Source organism: Scyliorhinus torazame, chromosome 5, assembly GCF_047496885.1.
Source record: "Scyliorhinus torazame isolate Kashiwa2021f chromosome 5, sScyTor2.1, whole genome shotgun sequence".
NCBI lineage: Eukaryota > Metazoa > Chordata > Chondrichthyes > Carcharhiniformes > Scyliorhinidae > Scyliorhinus > Scyliorhinus torazame.
In genome coordinates, this window is record NC_092711.1 from 146,415,062 (window position 1) to 146,437,922 (window position 22,861).

Genomic DNA, 22,861 nt, shown 5'->3' on the forward strand with positions numbered 1-22,861 from the left:
GGAGTTCACTACCTGTTATAACCTGCCTACTTACGATTGGCTGGGGACTAATGACTATCCCACAATCCTGTGGGAGTATGAACTTCCCCAATGAGGGGGGGGGCGGAGAAACTCCTAGTATAAATAAGCTGGCCAGTTCAGGAACCAGCAGGAAGGAGAAGGTAGCAAGGGAAGTTACTGCTACTGTTATAGTAAATAAATGTTATTACTTTGTATCCTTAAAACTCGTGCTGGATTCTTCGTGGCCCTTACAAAACTACCCCAGAGTGTGGTGGTGCTGGGACAGTGAGTAAATTTAGGGAGAAGTTAGACAGATTTTTAATCGGGTTGAAGGGTTCTGAAGAACTCTCAGGACGGTGGAGACAAGGCCAGGATGAGATCAGCGATGATTGAATGGTGGAGCAGATCAATGGGCCAAATGGCCTAATTCTGCTCCTATATTTTATGAACTTCTGAAAGGGGAGACATTGATTTGCTCCCAGATGTTGTCCAGAGGAGGAAGTTTTAGTCTGAAACCCATTGTTCAACCTCCACATCATGACATCCCAAAAGAGCTCATTCTCTAAATCAGCCAATAGGAATCAATCCGCTCCGCGGTGACGTCACTGCATTAGAGCGCACACGCCTGCGCTCACACGCGTGCCCCGCCCCTACCCTCTGTTTCCTCCCCCCCCCCAACACTTCCTCGAGACGGTTTCAAGGCAACCGCCTGACAGTTCCAGCCTTCGGTGGTGTCCCCATCCCATGACCCGGGACTGCGCATGTCTCGGGGTGTGGGGAAACTGCGCATGCACGGGGAAGCTCATTCCGCGGACCTTTCCGCTCAGGTGTTGACCAATGGGAAGACTTGGAGGACCGGAAGTACTCTGTTTCACCGCCAATCAGAGCTCCACCAGTGTCTGAATGCGGAAGCTGGACATGGAGGTTTCTGCCGATCAAAGTTGTTGTTCCTCCAACCCGGAATGAGCTTGAGCTGCACACAGAGTCCTGTCTCCAACAACTGTGAGTAAAACACTTTCTTTTCGCCCCCTGTTCATTTATTTTCTCATTCTCACTATTGGTCACTTGCAGCAACTGAAGGGAAAGGAAATGAATCCAGGGAGGGTGCAGACTCTGGAAAGCTGGGTCCAGGTCTCTTTCTCTGTTAAACACATTGACATCCTTTGCTTCCTCAGCTTGATACATTTATTTGTCTGGCTAAAAGGATGGTCTGTTCCTAATGTTCACAATTAAAGGGCTCGTTTCTCCAGGAGATGGCTGACATTTAAGGGGACAGTAAACAGGCCAAATCCAACCCAGCCAATTACTTCCCTGTCGGAATACTCTCCATCATCAGCACAGTGATGGAAGGATTCATCAAAAGTCCTATTAAGTGGCACTTATTCTGCAATAACTTGCTCCTGGATGCTCAGTTTGCGTTCCGCCACGGTCACTCAGCTCCTGACCTCATTACAGCCTTGGTTCAAACTTGGACAAAAGAGCTGAATGCCAGAAGTGAGGTGAGAGTGACTCCCCTTGACATCAAGGCAGCATTTGACTGAGTATGGCATCAAGGTGCCCCAGCTAAACTGGAGTCAATGGGAATCAGGGGATTATTCGTCACTGGTTGGAGTCATACCTGGCACAAAGGAAGATGGTTGTGGTAATAGAGGCCAACCATCTCAGCTCCTGGACTTCACTGCAGGAGTTCCTCAGGGCAGTATCATAGGCCCAACCATCTTCAGCTGCTTCATCAATCATCTCCCTTCCATCATAAGGTGAGAAGTGGTGATGTTTGCGGATGACTGCACAATGTTCAGCACCATTCTCAACTCCTCAGATAATGAAGCAGTCCATGTCCAAATTCAGTAAGACTTGGGACAATATCCAGACTTGGGCTGATAAGTGACAAGTTACATTCGCGCGACACAAGTGCCAGGCAATGACCATCTCTGGCAAGAGAGGATCTAACCACCACCCCTTGACATTCAGTGGCATTCGCATCACTGAAACCCGCACAACCAACATCCTGGGGGTTACCATTGATCAGAAACTGAACTGGACTAGCCATATTAATACTGTGGCTACCAGGGCAGATCAAGGACTGGGAATCTTATGGCGAGTAACACGCCTCCTGATGCCCCAAAGCCTGCCCACCAGACATCTACAAGCACAAGTCTGGAGTGTAATGGAATACACTCCACTTTGCTGGATGAGTGCAGCTCCAACAACACGCAAGAAGCTCAAATCTATCCAGGACAAAGCAGCCTGATTGATTGCACCCCCTTCCACAAACATTCAAACCTTCCACCACCGACAAACAGCAGCAGCCGTGTATACCATCTACAAGATACACTGCAGTAACTGGAAAAAAATGAAATGGGTACTTTAAATTTATAAAAAACAAATTTAAAAAAAAAAAAAACAGCACGGGATGTATCTACACCTCAAGGAAAGCAGCGGTTCAAGAAGGCAGCTCACCACTACTTCGCAAGGGCAACTGGGGATGGGCAATAAATGCTGGCCGAACCAGTATTGTCCACATCCTGTAAATTAATTTTTAAAAATTTAATATCGACAGAGATATGTCTAGTGTTATGGTATGTATTATAGATATTGATGGTTCTGTAATAAAATACATGTATTATTATTTCTAGTTTTGTAAATAGTACTGTACCTACATTATATATTTCCAGTCATACAGTCATTGCAGCACTGACAGAATCCATTTGGTAACTCAAGTCAATGCTGACTCTCTGTCCAGCAATCCAGTCAGTCCCATTCCCCCTCGATATCCCTGTTCCCCTGCAAGTTTATTTTCTTCAAGTGACCATCCTATTTTATTTTAAATTATTGATCATCTCAATAACTTCCACAACCCTTGTGGGCAGTGAGTTCCCTGTCATGACCACTCCATGACTAAATAAAATTTTTCCTCAGACTTTCCCCATCTCGATTCAGTAAATGTACTTATATGGAGATTCTCTACTCTTGTACAGGTTTTAGTGAGTTTAGATTTGTTGATCAGCAGCTTCAGGAAAATTGGGAGGGAAAGTAACTGAATACAGTCTGTATATTACATACATTTTTCATCCAGTAATATCGACATATATCTGTCTGGCAGCCTGCGTGAAGATTTTCAGGTCTCTGTGTCCAGGACAGGAAGCTTGGATCTGTCAAACAGCCTGAATCAGCACCTTCAGGAGAATTGGGAGGGTGAATATTAGATACAGCAGAGTGAGAATGGAGGGAGAGTGTGTGGGATTGAGATTTAGAGCATTTCAGGGAAAGAGATAGGAAAGAATGTTCGATTATAAACTAGAATTGTCTGTTCTGAATTTCTATCCTGTACTGACAATGATTACTATTGTAAAATCTGTTTGCAGGAAGTTAGAACGAGAGGAGTTTGAGGCCGATATCTCAAACTAAATATCATGTCAAGAACTGACTGAGTCACTCAATTCTTGGGAACTGAAGATCATCGGCCTTTGAATCTAGAAGGAGAAATGTTTGTCTATTCTGTCTGCTTCAAGATATTTTAAACATCAGTGTGTCTGGAAAAGCACTGAGACACACACACACCCCGTGTGAGACGATTACAGAGCACTGACTGTGGAAAGAGCTTTAGCCAGTGACACAGCCTGAAAAAATACTACACCATTCACAGCAGGGAGAGACTGTATAGGTGTTCTGTGTGTGGATGAGGCTTCAACTGATCATCCAACGTGGTGAGACGCAAGATCACCCAGACCATGGAGAAACCATGGAAATGTGAGGATTGTGGGAAGGGATTCAAAGGCCCGTGCGAGCTTGAAAGGCATCAACGCAGTCACACTGGAGAGAAGCCTTTCACCTGCTCTCAGTGTGAAAAGAGATTTACTCACATTGGCAACCTGCGGAAACACGAACAAGTTCACACTGGGGAGAGGCCGTTCACCTGCTCTGACTGTGGGAAGGGATTCACTCGGTTATCCAGACTGCAGAGCCACCAGAGAGTTCACACTGGAGAGAGGCCTTTCACCTGTTCTCAATGTGAAAAGGGATTCACTGACATTGGCAACCTGCGGAAACACGAACGAGTTCACACTGGAGACAGACCGTTCACCTGCTCTCACTGTGAAACGGATTTCATTGATAGTGGCAGCCTGCGGAGACACGAACGAGTTCACACTGGAGAGAAGCCTTTCACCTGCTCTCAGTGTGAAAAGGGATTCACTGACATTGGCAGCCTGCGGAAACACGAACGAGTTCACACTGGAGAGAGACCGTTCATCTGCTCTCAGTGTGAAAAGGGATTCATTGACATTGGCAACCTTCGGAGACATGAACGAGTTCACACTGGTGAGAGGCCTTTCACCTGCTCTCAGTGTGAAAAGGGATTCACTGTCATTAGCAACCTGAGGAGACACGAACGGGTTCACACCGGGGAGAGGCCATTCATCTGCACTGTGTGTGATAAGGGATTCACTCAGTTATCCCACCTGCAGACCCACCAGAGAGTTCACACTGGGGAGAAGCCGTTCATCTGCACTGTGTGTGATAAGGGATTCACTGAATTATCCAGCCTGCTGAAACACAATGTCACTCACACCAAGACCAGGCCCTTTAAATGCTCTGACTGCAGGAGGGGTTTCAAAAGCTCACACCTACTGATGTCCCATCAGCGCGTTCACTCTGAGGAGACACCGTTCAGCTGCTCTCATTGCACAAAGAGGTTCAGAACCTCATCCAACCTGATGAAACACGAGCGAGGTCACACCGGGGAGAGCCTGTTCACCCCTCTGACTGGGAAAAGCTTCACTCGGTCATCACTTGCTGAGCCACAATGTCACTCACACCAGTGAGAGACCCGTTAAATGCTCTGACTGTGGGAGTGGGTTTAAAAGCTCTCTGGTACTGATGTCCCCCCAGCGCATTCACACTAAGGAGAAACTGTTCAGCTGCTCTCACTGCACAAAGAGGTTTCAAACATCATCCACATTGCGGAGACAGTAGTGAGTTCACACTGGAAAGAAGCCATTCACCTGCTCTCACTGTGGGGAGGGATTCACTCAGTCGTCCAACATGCTGAGACACCAAATGGTTCTCATGTGATGATGGGTTAGATTTTGCTGTTATTCCTGCTGTTCACATCCAGGACTGAAGTGCATGGAGGGATTTGTCTTCTCATCAACTCCTCCTGGTGCTAGGACATGGCGACCCTGGCGAACTCCTGCTTCCCGATCTGGAATACCCGACTGTGAAGTGCTGTCCATACTACCTTCCATGGGAATTCTCTTCTGCCATCATCACGGCGGTCTACATCCCACGCCAAACGGAGGTGAAAAAGGCGCTTGATGAATTGTAACCGCTATAAATAACAATGAAGCAGAATACCCGGAGGCCTTGTTCTTCGTGGCCGGGACTTCAACCAGGCCAACCTCAAGAGTGTACTGCCAAAATTCCACCAACACATCTCCTGTCCCGACAGGGGCCCCAACATCCTTGACCACTGCTACACAAACATCTAGGGCGCCTCTCGATCCATCCCCTGACCGCACTTCGGAAAATCGGAGCACAAGACGGTGCTCCTTCTCCCGGCATACAAGCAGAAACTGAAGCGGAGAATCCGATTAAGAAGATTGTGCAATGCTGGTCCGAGGCAACATACGAGCTCCTGCGCGACTGCTTGGTGTCAGTGGACTGGTCCATATTCAAGAACTCAGCAGCCAACCTAAACACGTATGCCAGCACCGTCACAGACTTCATCAGCAAGTGTGTAGAAGATTGTGTGTCAAAGAAGGTAGTACGTACGTTACCCAACCAGAAACCATGGTTTAATCGGGAGATTCACTCCCTACGGAAGGGCACGTCTGAGGAGTTCAAGACAGGCGACGCTGACCTAATCAAGAGATCTAGGTATGATCTCCGCAAAGCCATCACAGACTCCAAGAGACCACACCAGGACTCCAAGGGACAATACTAGACTAAGCTCGAATCACAGATTAACGACATGGATTCTCGTTGGTTGTTTCAAGGCTTAAATAACATAATGGGTGCAAAGTAAAGCCGAGTAGAGTCTTCAGCAGCAGCGCAGCCCGCCCCGACAAACTCAACGCATTCTATGCTTACTTCGAGCAGGAAACCAACAAACTGCCCCAGGAGCCTTGGACACACCCATACCCACCGTCACAGCCTCCAAAGCCAGATTGGCCTTCTTGAAAGTGAACCCTCGGAAAGCGACAGGTCCTGACGGGATCCCTGCCATGCACCCAGATCCTGCGCTGACCAACAGGCGGGTGTGTTCGCGGACATCCTCAACCTCTCCCGACTCAGTTCCGAGGTTCCCACCTGCTTCAAGAAGACCACCATCATACCGGTCGGTGCCAAAGAAGAACCAGGCAACGTGCCTCAATGAATACCGTCCGATGGCCTTGACATCGATCATTATGAAATGTTTAGACCATAGCTGGAGTAATGTGTCCAGTTTTACTCCCCTTACCTTAGGAAAGGTATTGCCACAGAGGAACAGCAACAACGTTTCACCAGACTTGTTCTGGGTTTGGAAGGACTGTTCTATGAAGAGAGATTGGGGATACTAGGTCTTTTTTCTCTCGAGTTTCAAGGAACGAGTGGGATTTAATTGAAACTTATAAAATACATAAAGGAATACACAGAGGAGGTGCAGGTGAGATGTTTCCCTGGATTAGGGAGTCTAGACCCTGGGACAAATTTTCAAAATAAGGGGGAAGCCACTTAGGACGAGTCTCGGAGGAGACATTTCTTGAGTCAGAGGGTTGTGAATCTTTGGAATTCTCTACCCCAGAGGGCTGTGGGAGCTCAGTCATTGAGTGTGTTTAAAGCAGAGACTCACAGATTTCTAAATCCCAATAACACAAAGGGATACGGGGGCAGTGTGGGGGAAAAGGCATTTAAGTGATCCTGAGGGGCCTTGACAGGGTGGATGTTGAAAGGATGTTTCCTCTTGTGGGAGAGTCTAGAAATTGGAGTCACTTTAAAAGTAATAACTTGCCCATTTAAGGCAGTGAACTTTTTTCTCTTAAGAGGGTTGGAAGTCTTTGGAACTCTCTTCCTCAAAGGGCAGTGGAAGCTGAATCTTTGAAATTTTGAAGACTGAGTTGAATAGATTCTTGATAAGCAAGGGGGTGAAAGATTATCGGGGGGTCGGTGGGAATGTGGAGTTGACGTTACAATCCGATCAGCCGTGAACGTATTGAATGGTGGAGCAGGCTCGAGGGGCCGAGTGGCCTACTCCTGCTCCTAATTTATATGTTATCACATCCTTTATAATAGATTGTAGCATTTTCCCTCCTACTGATGTCAGGCTAATGGGTCTGTGGTTCCCTGTTTTCTCTCCCTCCTTAAATAGTGGGGTTACATTTACCACCTTCCAATCTGCAGGAACCATTCCAGAATCTGTAGAATTTTGAAAGATGATCACCAATGTGTCCACTATCTCTACAGCCGCCTCTTTCAACACTTTTGGGGATTTATTAACTTTCAATCCCATTATTTTCTCCAGTATTACTTTCTCACTAATACTAATCTCTTTCAGTTCCTCGTGCTCACTGGTCCCTTGGGTCTCTCATGTTTTTGGGACGATTTCTGTATCTTCCTCTGTGAAGACAGACACGTATTGTTTAGTTTCTCTGCCACTTCCTTATTCCCCATTATAAACTCTCCTGTCTCTGTCTGGAATGGATCCACATTGGTCTTTGCAAATCTTTTCCTTTTCACATTCCTACAGGAGCTTTTCCAGTTCTCCCCAGTTTGCTCTCAGATTCTATTTTCTCTGCATCAGTTTCTTGGTCCTTTGCTGAATTCTAAAACAAGTTCCCAGTCCTCAGGGTTACATTTATTTTGGCAACTATAGAACATAGAACGATACAGCGCAGTACAGGCCCTTCGGCCCACGATGTTGCACCAAAACAAAAGCCATCTAACCTACACTACGCCATTATCATCCTATATGAGTGATAAGATCTCTTATTTTATCTTCAAAAATGATCCCAAGTTCTGGTTGATTAGAGGTGTCCAAAAATACAACTTTATTGCTAATTATCTACCTTGATTCTCTTAATAAAAATAAATCAAAATTCAGATCAAATAATACATCAAAACATAATGAAGGGAGTTAAACAAAAACATGAGAAAATATTAGGAAATCAATAGATGGTTCAGAATTTCTTAAAGCATGAATACAGAACAAACTTTAGTCATGAAACTTTATTCTTAAAGAAATTCTCATCAATGGTCTAACCCCTTATTGGTTTCAAATTCTCAGCTGAGGCTTCCTGATTAATTCAAAAAACTCTCTGTCACTTGGAGCATGATTTGTTACCCAGGCATTGGTCATGACTTAAGATTCATTAATGTCTATCAAATTAATTAAATATCTACATTCTCCCGCCACGTGTACCAATCCTCTGAAGATGAGGTGTTCTGCATTAACGTTGCTTGTTGCTAAGGCTTTGCTACATTTTGTAAATGTTTCTGTTGCTGAGGCTGCAATTCGTTTTCATTACCAAATGTATTTGTAGAAAAATGGTTTATTCACTACGAGGGCTTTTCTGCAACTTTTCTTGAAACCGTGTTAGATTCTGACACATAATTAACTTCCTGTGCAGCAATTCTCATATTTTTATCTGAAACAATGACTTTGCCTTGTGGATATTCCATTTTCTGTCTGTATATATACTGAATTTAAGAATTATACTGCATTAATTCTTAAAGGTACCAATAAATCAGTGAAGTAATAAATCTGTAATCTATCAATGAGCCTCTTCCTTTAACCAGTGGAATCTTTAATTTTTCTTGATAGTCACGGTTGCGTCACTTTTCCTGTTGGATTTTTGTTTCTGAAGGGAATCTATATTTTATGTAAATATGTGATAATTCCTTAAATGCTGCCTGTGTATCATTACACATTTTATTGAAATTTCCCAATCAACTTGCCCTTCATAGCTTGACAGTTTCCTTCTGAGACAGAACCATGTAACCACCATAGCCTATCTTCATTTAAACCTGCATTCTTTAGGGGTTTCAAACCGAAACAGGAACTATCTGTCATCTACCTTCCAAACACCCTTTCACTCTGTGATCCTTATGAAATTTGCCACAAGGCTCAAGAGCATCAGTCGTGAGAAGGCCAGTTCAGCAGAAAGAAACCCTCCGACCCTCCCCATTGACCAACTGTCAGAATGAACAAAATGCAGTCCTGGATGTAGTTGAGCAGAAATAATAGCAGCAGAATCTAACCCCTGTAATCAATTGTGAACTTGTTGGTGTCTCAGCAGGTACGAGGAAACACAGAATCCCTTCCCACACTGAGAGCAGGTGAACGGTCTCTCCCTCCTGTGAACTCGCTGGTGGGATGTCAGGCTGGATAATTGATTGAATCCCTTCCCACATTGAGAGCAGATGAATGGCCTCTCGCCAGTGTGATCCCACTAGTGCCTCTGCAGGCTGGATAATTGAGTGAATCCATTCCCACACTGAGAGTAGGTGAACGGCCTCTCCCCAGTGTGAACTCTCTGGTGTGTCTGCAGGGTGAATGACGGACTGAATCCTTTCCCACAAAGAGAGCAGCTGAATGGGCTCTCCGCACTGTGAATGCGTCGATGAACTTCCAGTGCAGATGGGGCTCTGTATCTCTTCCCACAGTTCCAGCATTTCCACTGTTTCTCCATAATTTGGGTCTCCTTGTGTCTCTCCAGGTTAGACAAGTGAAGCCTTACCCATACAGAGAGCACATCAGCAGTCTCTCCCTGTTGTAAGTGCTGCGATGTTTTGTCAGGCTGCGTGTCTGGTTAAAGCTCTTTCCACAGTCAGTGCTCTGGAACACTCTCTCTCGGGTGTGTGTTCCCCGAGGAATCAAGTGACTCTGGCAGATCAAGACATGACGTTTGAGGTTTCTGTCTATAATTCCTCCTCTTTTAATATTCTAGAAAAACAATTTACAAAAGACATCACTGTCAGCACAGGATAGAAACTCAGAACAGACTTTCTGAACACTCATTCCCCAAAAGCTGTACATCTCCGTCCCACACACTCTCCCTCCATTCTCACTCTGCTGTATCTAATATTCACCCTCCCAATTCTGAAGATGCTGATTGACAGATTCACGCTCACGGCTTCCTGTCCTTCACACAGAGATCATAACAAATGGGAGCTACAGCCGGCTATTTGGCCCATTGAACTTGCTCAACCCTGTAATGAGCTCAATGGCTGATCTAGCTCAGCACCATTTCCCCACACTATTCCCCATTTCCCTTGGTGACATCAACATCTTGAAACCTATCAATCTCAATCTGGAAAATACTTAATGACTGAGGGTCCACAGTCCTCTGGGGGAGGGAATTCCAAAGCTTCACCACATCCTCGAGTGAAGAATTCACTCCTCATCTTAACTTTCAGTCCATTTTCCAACCTGTTCCCCGTGACCCTCATGTTCAGCCTTCACGTGGGGAAACCAGCCCTTTAATTGTGAACTTTAGGAAAGAGACCATCCTTTTTGCCAGACAAATAAAGGTGTGAAGATGAGGGAGCAAAGGATGTCAATGTATTTCACAGACAGAGAGACCTGTGCCAAGCTTTCCAGAGTCTGCACTCTCCCTGAATTCACTTCCTTTCTCTTCATTTGCTGCAAGTGACCAATTGGAGATCAGAATTAGAAAATAAATGGAAAGGGGGAGAAAAGAAAGTTTTACTCCTAGATGTTGGATACAGGAGGAAGTTTTAATCTGTGTGAAGTTCAAGCTCATTCAGCATTCGAGGAACAACAGCTTTGCTCGGCAGAAACCTCCATGTCCAGCTTCCGAATTGAGACAATGGGAGAGCTCTGATTGGCGGAGGAGCAGAGTCCTTCCGGTCGTTCGACTCTTCCCATTGGTTGCCAGCCGCTTAAAGACGCAGGGCACCATGTCACGTGGCCGCGGAAGCACTTTTGACCTCAAGAAGAGCGGACCACATGCCCAATGGAAGAGCCTTTTTCTGTGTGTGCAACTGACCTCTTCCTTGGACATGCGCAGTCCTGTGCTCCCCGCCAGCGCTGCGGATAAAGCGGTTTCTCAAGCGCGCGGGATTGTGGGAGCCCCGGTTGCCATTACCCATACTGAGCCCAGTCTCCAAATTCCAGGGACTGGGATGAAAAGCGAGGAGGCGGGGTGGAAGTAACCCCACCCTGGCACAAAGTAACTTTGGATAAATTTAAAAAAAATTAAAGTACCCAATTAATTTATTTTCCAACTTTTAATATAAATTTAGAGTACCCAATTCTTTTTTTCCAACGAAGGGGCAAAATTAGCTTGGCCAATTCACCCACCCTGCATATCTTTTTGAGTACTTTACAGAACCATAAATAATATATCTAATTTTCCCCATATAACAACACTGGACATTTCTCTGGCCGATATACTTTACTGTACCCTTAAATGTTCAGCCTTCACCTGGGGAAACCAGCCCTTTAATTGTGAACTTTAGGAAAGAGACCACCCTTTTAGCCAGGCAAATAAAGGTGTCAAGCTGAGGAAGCAAAGGATGTCAATGTCTTTCATAGACAGAGAGACCTGGGCCAAGCTTTCCAGAGTCTGCACTCTCCCTGAATTCACTTCCTTTCTCTTCATTTGCTGCAAGTGACCAATTGAAGATCAGAATGAGAAAATAAATGGAAAGGGGGAGAAAAGAAAGTTTTACTCCCTAGATGTTGGATATAGGAGGAAGTTTTAGTCTGTGTGAAGTTCAAGCTCATCCAGCATTCGAGGAACAACAGCTTTGCCCGGCAGAAACCTCCATGTCCAGCTTCCTGCATTGAGACAATGGGGGAGCTCTGATTGGCGGAGGAGCAGAGTCCTTCCGATCGTTCAACTCTTCCCATTGGTTGCCAGCCGCATAAAGACACAGGGCACCATGTCACGTGGCCACGGAAGCACTTTTGACCTCGAGCGGACCACATGCCCAATGGAAGAGCCATTTTCTGTGTGTGCAACTGACCTCTTCCTTGGACATGCGCAGTCCCGTGCTCCCCGCCAGCGCTGCGGATAAAGCGGTTTCTCAAGCGCAAGGGATTGTGGGAGCCCCGGTCGCCATTACCCATACTGAGCCCAGTCTCCAAATTACTGGGACTGGGATGAAAAGCGAGGAGGAGTGGGCGGCAGTAACCTCATCCTGGCACAAAGTACTTGTGGGTAAATGTAAAAAAAATTAAAGTACCCAATTAATTTATTTTCCAATTTTTAATATAAATTTAGAGTACCCAATTCTTTTTTTCCAACGAAGGGGCAAAATTAGCATGGCCAATTCACCCACCCTGCATATCTTTTTGAGTTGTGGGGGTGAGTCCCAGGTAGGCATAGGGAGAATGGGCAAACTCCACACGCACTGTGACCCAGGGACGGGATCGATCCTGGGTCCTCCGTGTCATGAGGCAGCAGTGCTAACCACTGCTGCCAAATTCATTTTCCAATTAAGGGGCAATTTAGCGTGGCCAATCCAGCTACTCTGCACATCTTTGAGTTGTGGGGATGAGACCCAAGCAGACACGGGAAGAATATGCAAACTTCTTTTGGCGCCATGAGGTAGCAGTGCTAACTACTGCACCACCATGCCTCTCCCCTTAGCAAAACAGTTTGTTAACTTAAGGATAAGATTTAGACAATTGGGCGACATATTGGGGAGGACAATAGGTGAGAGTGAAACTCTACCAGAGTCAGCATCTTGAGGGGAGGAGAATTGGGGAAAAGCAGGAGAACAGTGGGATGAATTAGTGTTAAAATAAATAGTGAGACGGGAGTGCATGAGGGGGCAGAGATTTATAGTTTGAGAGGGAGAAGGATGTTTCATGGCAAGTCGAATTTTGTATTCTGAATTTCTGTCATCTATTTTTGCTGCAGTTGTGTTGGCATCAGAGACAAACATCTGGATTCCACCAAAATAATTTATTTGATGATTACCAGATAAATATTGGCCAGGACACCAGGAATAACTCCCCTGCCTGATCTGAAATTCTACATTGCAGTTCTCCTTCCAGACTGCAGTAGTCATCCTTGGTTTTTATGCTCAAATCCTTGAGTAAGATATAAATATCGGGACCAGTGATTCAGAGGCGAGAGTGCTGTGAACTGAATGCAACTGACTGTAATGACCTTTTTTGTAGCATTTTAGAAGGGGAGCTTTTACAGACTGTAAACTAAATCAAATGTAGGCAGGGTCTGATTGATTCATTCAATTTCTCAGGTTGTGAATATCATCGGTCTTTTTATCTTGGAGAAGTGATTTTTTGTTCTGTCAGTTTGAAACATGTTAAATGGGAGTGTAAATGGTAAAGCTGTGAAATACACACAGGGAAGTGAGAGTGCTCCAGAGCACTGACTGTGGAAAGATCTTCAACCAGTTATGCAGCCTGATATAACATCGAACCATTCAGTGTTTGGAGAGACCATAGATGCATGGAAATGTAGGAATTGTGGGAACTAATTCAGATCCTACTTGCATGGAAACTCATCAACACTGTCACACCAGTTAGAGCTGTTGACATGTATGGGAAGGGATTTACAGATTCAGCCAACCGACTGAACCACCAGTGAGTTCACAATGAGGATGGGACATTCGCCTGCTCTGTGTGAGAAGAGATTCATTCAGTTGTCCCACCTGCTGTCACAACAATCCAGTCACGCAGGGGAGAACTCATTCACCTGCATCCAGTTTGGAAAGGGATTCCTTGGGTCATCTACCCAGCTGAGACTCCAGCGAGTTCATATGTGAGTACAGAGATTGGATTTTGCTGTTATTGCTGCTAATTACAGTCAAGAATATTCATTCTGACATTAGCTCAGTTGGTCTACGTCAGTGTTTAGGCTCCACTTGAGCTTCCTTCAATTCTACTTCAACTCCTGTAAATCAGCAGAACCTTCTATTCCTTCTCCCGTCATGTGTTCATCTAGGTTCCCCTTATATCTGTCTCTCACCTCAACCACTTCATGTGGTAGCGTGGTCCACATTCTCACCTCCCTGAAAAAAAGAACAGTTCCTCCTGAATTTATCAGTGATCATCTTATCTTTGTTTCCACAATTTCTGGCCTCCCCCACAAGTGGAAACTCTTCATCTCAACATCAACCCTAAAAAAAACCCTTTATAATCTTAAAGTCTCTATCAGGTCAACCATCAGCCTTCTCTTTCCCAGAGAAAATACCCCCAGTCTGTTCAGTCTATCCTGTAACTTAAAACTCTCCATTCATGTACCGTCCTTGTGAATCTTTCTTGCACCTTGTCCTGTTTCTCTCTCTCATTTTTATAATTATGGAGATGCAGAACTGCTCACAGTATTCGAAGTGTAGTCAAACCAGGATCTAACAAATTGAACATGACTTCTCTGCTTTTCAATATTCTTCCTCAGCAAATGAGGCCCAGGTATGGGCGCATTTGCGCTGGAAGCTCATCGATGCAATCACGCGAGTGAGATCGGTCACCTGCTCAGAGTGTGGGAAGAGATTCACTCAGTCCTCCAGCTCACTGAAATACCATGTCACTCACACCAATAACAGACAGTTTAAATGCTCTGAGTGTGTGAGTGCCTTTCAAAGCGCTGTGGAACTGATGGCCCATCACTCACACTGAGGATAAACCATTCAGCTGCTGTCACTGCACAGAGAGATTTATAACATCATCCCACCAGCTGAGATACCAGTGGGTTCACACCGGGGAGAGACCTGCTCCAAGTGTGAGAAGGGATTCAGTAATTAATCTGATCTGCAGATATACCCGTGAGTTCACACCAGGGAGAGACCATTCACCTGCTCCATGTATGGTAAGAAATTCAATAATTCACCCAGCCGGCTGAAACACAAGTGCAGTAACATCAATTAGAAAGGTTTTAGATAGGTTGTGAGGGGTGGTCAGGTGGGGGAAGGGGAGGGGGAGTGGGATGGTCAGGTAGGGGTGGTGGTGGCGGGGGGATTGTAATGTGTCAGGATTGGAGGCTGAGAGCAGTCATGAGCAGAGAGGGGGGCCATCTTGGATGGGCCCAGTTCAGGGGGGAATTAAGTGAGGCAGAACTGATAGGGGATGATGGCGGACGGTAGAGGGGAATAGAGGTACAAGCCTCCAGTAATGATTGTGACATAAAATGTCCGGGGGCTAATTGGGCCGGTCAAGAGGGCCCGGGTTTTTGCACACCTGAGGGGTATGAAAGCGGAGGTGATTTTTCCACAGGAGACGCATCTCCAGGTGAAGGATCAGGTTAGGCTGAGGGAGGGATGGGTGGGGCAAGTGTTCCACTCGGGGTTTGATTCAGAGTCAAGGAGAGGTAGCCATCCTGCTGAACAAGAGAACAGGGTACGTGGGGGCCAGGGAGGTGCAGGACCCAGGAGGAAGGTGTGTGATAGTGAGTGGGGTGCTAGAGGGGACGCCTGTGGTGCTAGTCAATGTATATGTGCCTAATTGGGAAGTTGCTGGGTTTATAAGGGGGTCTTGGGAGCGATCCTGGAGATAGATACACAGCAACTGATTATGGGCAGAGACTTTAATTGTGAAATGAAGCTGAAGGTGGACAGGTCGAGGCCCAAGTCGATGGGAAGGTCGAGGATGACAAAGGAGTTGGGAGAGTTTATGGAGAATATGGAAATGGTTGTCCCATGAAGGTTCAGGAACCCGGGATGGAGGGAGTACTCCTCCTTCTCGCATGTGTATAATGTGTATTGAAGTATTGATTTCTTTGTGGTGAGTCGGGTGGTGTTGGTGGGGGTAGTGGGAGTGGCCTATGCGTGAATCATGATCTCAGATCTTGCGCTGCACTGGCTGGATGTGAGGCTTCATTCGGGACAGGTGCAGAGGCCGGGATGGAGGCTGGGCTCAGGCATATTGGCGGATAAGGGGTTTTGTTAAAAGGTGAGGAGGGTGACTGGGGATTATGTGGAGCTGAATCAGAATGGGAAGGTGTCGGCACCCACGTTCTGGGAGACGTTGAAGGCGGTGGTTCAATGTGAGATTATCTTGTTTAAGGCTCACGGGTCGGAGGAGGAGGGAGGAGCACGGACGGCTGCTGGACGAGATACATAGAACATAGAAAATACAGCACAGAACAGGCCCTTCGGCCCACTATGTTGTGCCGAACCTTTGTCCTAGATTAATCATAGATTATTATTGAATTTACAGTGCAGAAGGAGGCCATTCGGCCCCCTGAGTCTGCACCGGCTCCTGGAAAGAGCACCCTACCCAAACTCAACACCTCCACCCAACACCAAGGGCAATTTGGACATTAAGGGCAATTTATCATTGGCCAATTCACCTAACCCGCACATCTTTGGACTGTGGGAGGAAACCGGAGCACCCGGAGGAAACCCACGCAGACACGGGGAGGACGTGCAGACTCCGCACAGACAATGACCCAAGCCGGAATCGAACCTGGGACCATGGAGCTGTGAAGCAATTGTGCTATCCACAATGCTACCGTGCTGCCCTTAAGAACAAATAAATCTACACTATATCATTTTACCGTAATCCATGTACCTATCCAATAGCTGCTTGAAGGTCCCTAATGTTTCCGACTCAACTACTTCCACAGGCAGTGCATTCCATGCCCCCACTACTCTCTGGGTAAAGAACCTACCTCTGATATCCCTCCCATATCTTCCACCTTTCACCTTAAATTTATGTCCCCTTGTAATGGTTTGTTCCACCCGGGGAAAAAGTCTCTGACTGTCTACTCTATCTATTCCCCTGATCATCTTATAAACCTCCATCAAGTCGCCCCTCATCCTTCTCCGCTCTAAGGAGCGGAGAAAAGGCCTAGCACCCTCAACCTTTCCTCGTAAGACCTACTCTCCATTCCAGGCAACATCCTGGTAAATCTTCTTTGCACCTTTTCCAGAGCTTCCACGTCCTTCCTAAAATGATGCGACCAGAACTGTGCACAGTACTCCAAATGTGGCCTTACCAAAGTTTTGTACAGCTGCATCATCAACCTCACGGCTCTTAATTCAATCCCTCTGTTAATGAACGCGAGCACACCATAGGCCTTCTTCACAGCTCTATCCACTTGAGTGGCAACTTTCAAAGATGTATGAACATAGACCCCAAGATCTCTCTGCTCCTCCACATTGCCAAGAACTCTACCGTTAACCCTGTATTCCGCATTCATATTTGTCCTTCCAAAATGGACAACCTCACACTTTTCAGGGGTTAAACTCCATCTGCCACTTCTCAGCCCAGCTCTGCATCCTATCTATGTCTCTTTGCAGCCGACAACAGCCCTCCTCACTATCCACAACTCCACCAATCTTCGTATCGTCTGCAAATTTACTGACCCACACTTCAACTCCCTCATCCAAGTCATTAATGAAAATCACAAACAGCAGAGGACCCAGAACTGATCCCTGCGGTACGCCACTGGTAACAGGGATCCAGGCTGAATATTGCATCCACCACCACTCTCTGACTTCTATCGGTTAGCCAGTTCGTTATCCAACTGGCCAAATTTCCCACTATCCCATGCCTCCTTACTTTCTGCAGAAGCCTACCATGGGGGAACTTTATCAAATGCCTTACTAAAATCCATGTACACTACATCCACTGCTTTACCTTCATCCACATGCTTGGTCACCTCCTCAAAGAATTCAATAAGATTTGTAAGGCAAGACCTACCCCTCACAAATCCGTGCTGACTATCCCTAATCAAGCAGTGTCTTTCCAGATGCTCAGTAATCCTATCCTTCAGTATCCTTTCCATTACTTTGCCTACCACCGAAGTAAGACTAACTGGTCTGTAATTCCCAGGGTTATCCCTAGTTCCTTTTTTGAACAGGGGCACGACATTCGCCACTCTCCAATCCCCTGGTACCACTCCTGTTGACAGTGAGGACGAAAGATCATTGCCAACGGCTCTGCAATTTCATCTCTTGCTTCCCATAGAATCCTTGGATATATCCCGTCAGGCCCGGGGGACTTGTCTATCCTCAAGTTTTTCAAAATGCCCCAACACATCTTCCTTCCTAACAAGTATTTCCTCGAGCTTACCAATCTCTTTCACACTGTCCTCTCCAACAATATCGCCCCTCTCATTTGTAAATACAGAAGAAAAGTACTCGTTCAAGACCTCTCCTATCTCTTCAGACTCAATACACAATCTCCCGTTACTGTCCTTGATCGGACCTACCCTCGCTCCAGTCATTCTCATATTTCTCACATGTGTAAAAGGCCTTGGGGTTTCCTTGATCCTACCCACCAAAGATTGTTCATGCCCTCTCTTAGCTCTCCTAATCCCTTTCTTCAGTTCCCTCCTGGCTATCTTGTATCCCGCCAATGTCCTGTCTGAACCATGTTTCCTCAGCCTTACATAAGTCACCTTTTTCCTCTTAACAAGACATTCAACCTCTCTTGTCAACCATGGTTCCCTCACTCGACCATCTCTTCCCTGCCTGACAGGGACATACATATCAAGGACACGTAGCACCTGTTCCTTGAACAAGTTCCACATTTCACTTGTGTCCTTCCCTGCCAGCCTATGTTCCCAACTTATGCACTTAAATTCTTGTCTGACAACATCGTATTTACCCTTCCCCCAATTGTAAACCTTGCCCTGTTGCACGTACCTATCCCTCTCCATTACTAAAGTGAAAGTCACAGAATTGTGGTCACTATCTCCAAAACGCTCCCCCACTAACAAATCTATCACTTGCCCTGGTTCATTACCCAGTACTAAATCCAATATTGCCCCTCCTCTGGTCGGACAATCTACATACTGCGTTAGAAAAGCTTCCTGGACACACTGCACAAACACCACCCCATCCAAACTATTTGATCTAAAGAGTTTCCACTCAATATTTGGGAAGTTAAAGTCGCCCATGACTACTACCCTATGACTTCTGCACCTTTCCAAAATCTGTTTCCCAATCTGTTCCTCCACATCTCTGTTACTATTTGCGGGCCTATAGAAAACTCCTAACAAGGTGACTGCTCCTTTCCTATTTCTGACTTCAACCCATACTACCTCAATAGGGTGATACTCCTCGAACTGCCTTTCTGCAGCTGTTATACTATCTCTAATTAATAATGCCACCCCCCCCCCTCTTTTACCACCCTCCCTAATCTTATTGAAACATCTATCACCAGGGACCTCCAACAACCATTTCTGCCCCTCTTCTATCCAAGTTTCCGTGATGGCCACCACATCATAGTCCCCAAGTACCGATCCATGCCTTAAGTTCACCCACCTTATTCCTGATGCTTCTTGCGTTGAAGTATACACACTTCAACCCATCTCCGTGCCTGCAAGTACTCTCCTTTGTCAGTGTTCCCTTCCCCACTGCCTCATTACACGCTTTGGCGTCCTGAATATCGGCTACCTTAGTTGCTGGACTACAAATCCGGTTCCCATTCCCCTGCCAAATTAGTTTAAACCCTCCCGAAAAGTACTAGAAAACCTCCCTCCCAGGATATTGGTGCCCCTCTGGTTCAGATGCAACCCGTCCTGCTTGTACAGGTCCCACCTTCCCCAGAATGCGCTCCAATTATCCAAATACCTGAAGCCCTCCCTCCTACACCATTCCTGCAGCCACGTGTTCAACTGCACTCTCTCCCTATTCCTAGCCTCGCTATCACGTGGCACCGGCACCAAACCAGAGATGACAACTCTGTCTGTCCTGGCTTTCAACTTCAGCCTAACTCCCTAAACTTGTTTATTACCTCCACACCCCTTTTCCTACCTATGTCGTTGGTACCAATGTGCACCACGACTTCTGGCTGCTCACCCTCCCCCTTAAGGATCCTGAAGACACGATCCGAGTCATCCCTGGCCCTGGCACCCTGGAGGCAACATACCTTCCGGGGAGACTCGCTCGCGACCACAGAATCTCCTATCTATTCCCCTAACCATTGAATCTCCTACAACTATTGCTTTTCTATTCTCCCCCCCTTCCCTTCTGAGCCCCAGAGCCAGACTCAGTGCCAGAGACCTGGCCGCTCGGGCCTTCCCCCCGGGTAGGTCATCCCCCCCCCCAACAGCATCCAAAACGGTATACTTGTTTTGAAGGGGAACGGCCACGAGGGATCCCTGCACTGTCTGCCTGTTTGTTTTTTCCCCCTGACTGTAACCCAGCTATTCTTGTCCTGTACCTTGGGTGTGGTTACCTCCCTGTAACTCTTCTCTATCACCCCCTCTGCCTCCCGGATGATCCGAAGTTCATCCAGCTTCAGCTCCAGTTCCCTAACACGGTCTTTGAGGAGCTGAAGTTGGGTGCACTTCCCGCAGGTATAGTCAGTGGGGACACCGGTGGTTATCCCTCACCACCCACATCCTACAGGAGGAGCATGTAACTGGCCTAGCCTCCATCCCCTCTTACCTGCCAGAATATAGCTGCCGTGTGGACTAACTAGATCTCCGCCCTCCGACTCTGCTCCCAGTCAGCTACACTTCCTGTAAACTCCTGGCTCTCTTCGCACTCTTTGCGGAAATGTCGGAAACAAAATGAAAGGAGCACCGTACTCCCTCCTCACCTAAGTCCCTCGGTCACAAAACTCTTACTATAGCACTCAAAATGCACCAAATTCAGCACTCCCTCGGTCACCAAACTCTTACTATAGCACTCAAAATGCACCAAATTCAGCACTCCCTCGGTCACCAAACTCTCACTATTGCACTCAAAAAGCACCAAATTCAGCACTCCCTCGGTCACCAAACTCTTACTATAGCACTCAAAATGCACCAAATTCAGCACTCCCTCGGTCACCAAACTCTCACTATCGCACTCAAAAAGCACCAAATTCAGCACTCAGTGCAAACAAAGTCTGCACTGTAGGGGATCACTTTTATACTGTGAATCTAGCCTCTGAAAAACTGGCCTAATCCAATTAAGGAGAGGGGGGGGGGGGGGGGGGGGAGGGGAGGGGGGAGGGGGGGGGAGGGGGGGGAGGGGAGGGGAGGGGGGGGGAGAGGGGGAGGGGAGGGGGGGGGGAGGGGGGGGGAGGGGGGGGAGGGGAGAGGGGGGGGGAGGGGAGGGGGAGGGGGGGGGGGGGAGGGGGGGGAGGGGAGAGGGGGGGAGGGGAGGGGGGAGGGGAGAGGGGGGGAGGGGAGGGGGGAGGGGGGGGGAGGGGAGAGGGGGGGGAGGGGGGGGGAGGGGGAGGGGGGGAGGGGGGGGGGAGGGGAGAGGGGGGGAGGGGGGGAGGGGAGAGGGGGGGGAGGGGGGGAGGGGGGGAGGGGAGAGGGGGGGGGAGGGGGGGGGAGGGGAGAGGGGGGGGGAGGGGGGGGGGGGAGGGGGGGGGAGGGGGGGGGGAGAGGGGGGGGAGGGGGGGGGGGGGAGGGGGGGAGGGGAGGGGGGGGGGGGGAGGGGGGGAGGGGAGGGGGGGGAGGGGGGGAGGGGAGGGGGGGGAGAGGGGGGGAGAGGGGGGGAGGGGAGGGGGGGGGAGAGGGGGGGAGGGGGGGGAGGGGGAGAGGGGGGGGGAGAGGGGGGGAGAGGGGGGGAGGGGGGGGGGGGGAGGGGGAGAGGGGGGGGGAGAGGGGGGGAGGGGAGGGGGGGGGAGAGGGGGGAGGGGGGGGGGAGGGGAGAGGGGAGGGGGGGGGGAGGGGAGAGGGGAGGGGGGGGGGGAGAGGGGGGGGGGGAGAGGGGGGGGGGGAGGGGGGGGGGGAAGAGGGGGGGGGAAGAGGGGGGGGGGAGGAGGGGGGGAGAGGGGGGGGGGAGAGGGGGGGGAGAGGGGGGGAGGAGGGGGGGGAGAGGGGGGGGGAGAGGGGGGGGGAGAGGGGGGGAGGGGGGGGGGGAGAGGGGGGGGGGAGGGGGGGGGGGAGGGGGGGGGAAGAGGGGGGGGGAGGAGGGGGGGGGGGGAGAGGGGGGGGGGAAGAGGGGGGGGGGGGGGAAGAGGGGGGGGGGGGGGAAGAGGGGGGGGGGGAAGAGGGGGGAGGGGGGGGAAGAGGGGGGGGGGGAAGAGGGGGGGGAGAGGGGGGGGGAAGAGGGGGGGGGGGAAGAGGGGGGGGGAGAGGGGGGGGGGGAGAGGGGGGGGGGGAGAGGGGGGGGGGGAGGGGGGGGGGGGGGGAGGGGGGGGGAGAGGGGGGGGGGGGGAGGGGGGGGGGAGAGGGGGGGGGAGGGGGGGGAGGAGAGGGGGGAGGGGGGGGGAGGGGAGGGGGAGGGGGGAGGGGAGGGGAGAGGGGAGGGGAGGGGAGAGGGGGGGGAGGAGGGGGGGGGAGAGGGGGGGGGAGAGGGGGGAGGGGGAGGGGGGGGAGTGAGGGGGGGGGGTGAGGGGGGGGAGAGGGGGGGGAGGGGGGGGGGAGGAGGGGGGGGGAGAGGGGGGGGTGGGGGGGGGAGAGGGGTGGGGAGAGGGGGGGGGAGGGGGGGGGGGAGAGGGGGGAGGGGGGGGGGGGAGGGGGGGGGGAGAGGGGGGGGAGAGGGGGGGGGGAGGGGGGAGGAGGGGGGAGGGGGGGAGGGGGGGAGTGGGGGGTGGGGGGGGAGGTGGGGTGGGGGGGGGGTGGGGGGGGGAGAGGGGGGAGGGGGGGGGAGAGGGGGGGGGGAGGGGGGGGGGAGGGGGGGGGGGGAGAGGGGGGGGGAGGGGAGAGGGGGAGGGGGTGTGGGGGGGGGAGAGGGGGGGGGAGAGGGGGGGGGGAGAGGGGGGGGGAGGGGGGGAGAGGGGGGGGAGGGAGGGGGGAGGGGGGGGGAGGGGAGAGGGGGGGGGGGGGGGAGGGGAGGGGGGGGGAGGGGGGGGGAGGGAGAGGGGGGGAGGGGGGGAGGGAGAGGGGGGGGAGGGGGGGAGGGGAGAGGGGGGGGGGAGGGGGGGGGAGGGGAGAGGGGGGGGGGGAGGGGGGGGGGAGGGGGGGGGGAGGGGGGGGAGGAGGGGGGGGGGGGGAGGGGGGGAGGGGAGGGGGGGGGGAGGGGGGGAGGGGAGGGGAGGGTTGCTTGCAAAGAC

At 49.9% G+C, this 22,861-nt stretch overlaps 1 protein-coding gene across 2 annotated transcripts in view; it reads left to right on the forward strand.

Moving 5' to 3' along the window:
• Positions 1-839: 839 nt before the first annotated feature.
• LOC140421927 (uncharacterized) overlaps positions 840-22,861 on the forward strand; it is a 120,475-nt gene continuing 98,453 nt past the window's right edge. Inside the window, exons 1-2 of one of the 2 annotated variants that reach the window (XR_011947173.1) lie at positions 840-1,002; positions 3,366-6,257. Coding sequence is in view for 1 of the 2 variants with exons in the window: in XM_072506903.1 (XP_072363004.1) it covers positions 3,732-4,823 (1,092 nt within the window). In the remaining variant the exon portion in view is untranslated. Of the gene's footprint in view, positions 1,003-3,365; positions 8,755-22,861 lie in introns of those variants that run through there. The other variant, XM_072506903.1, reaches the window with a different exon arrangement.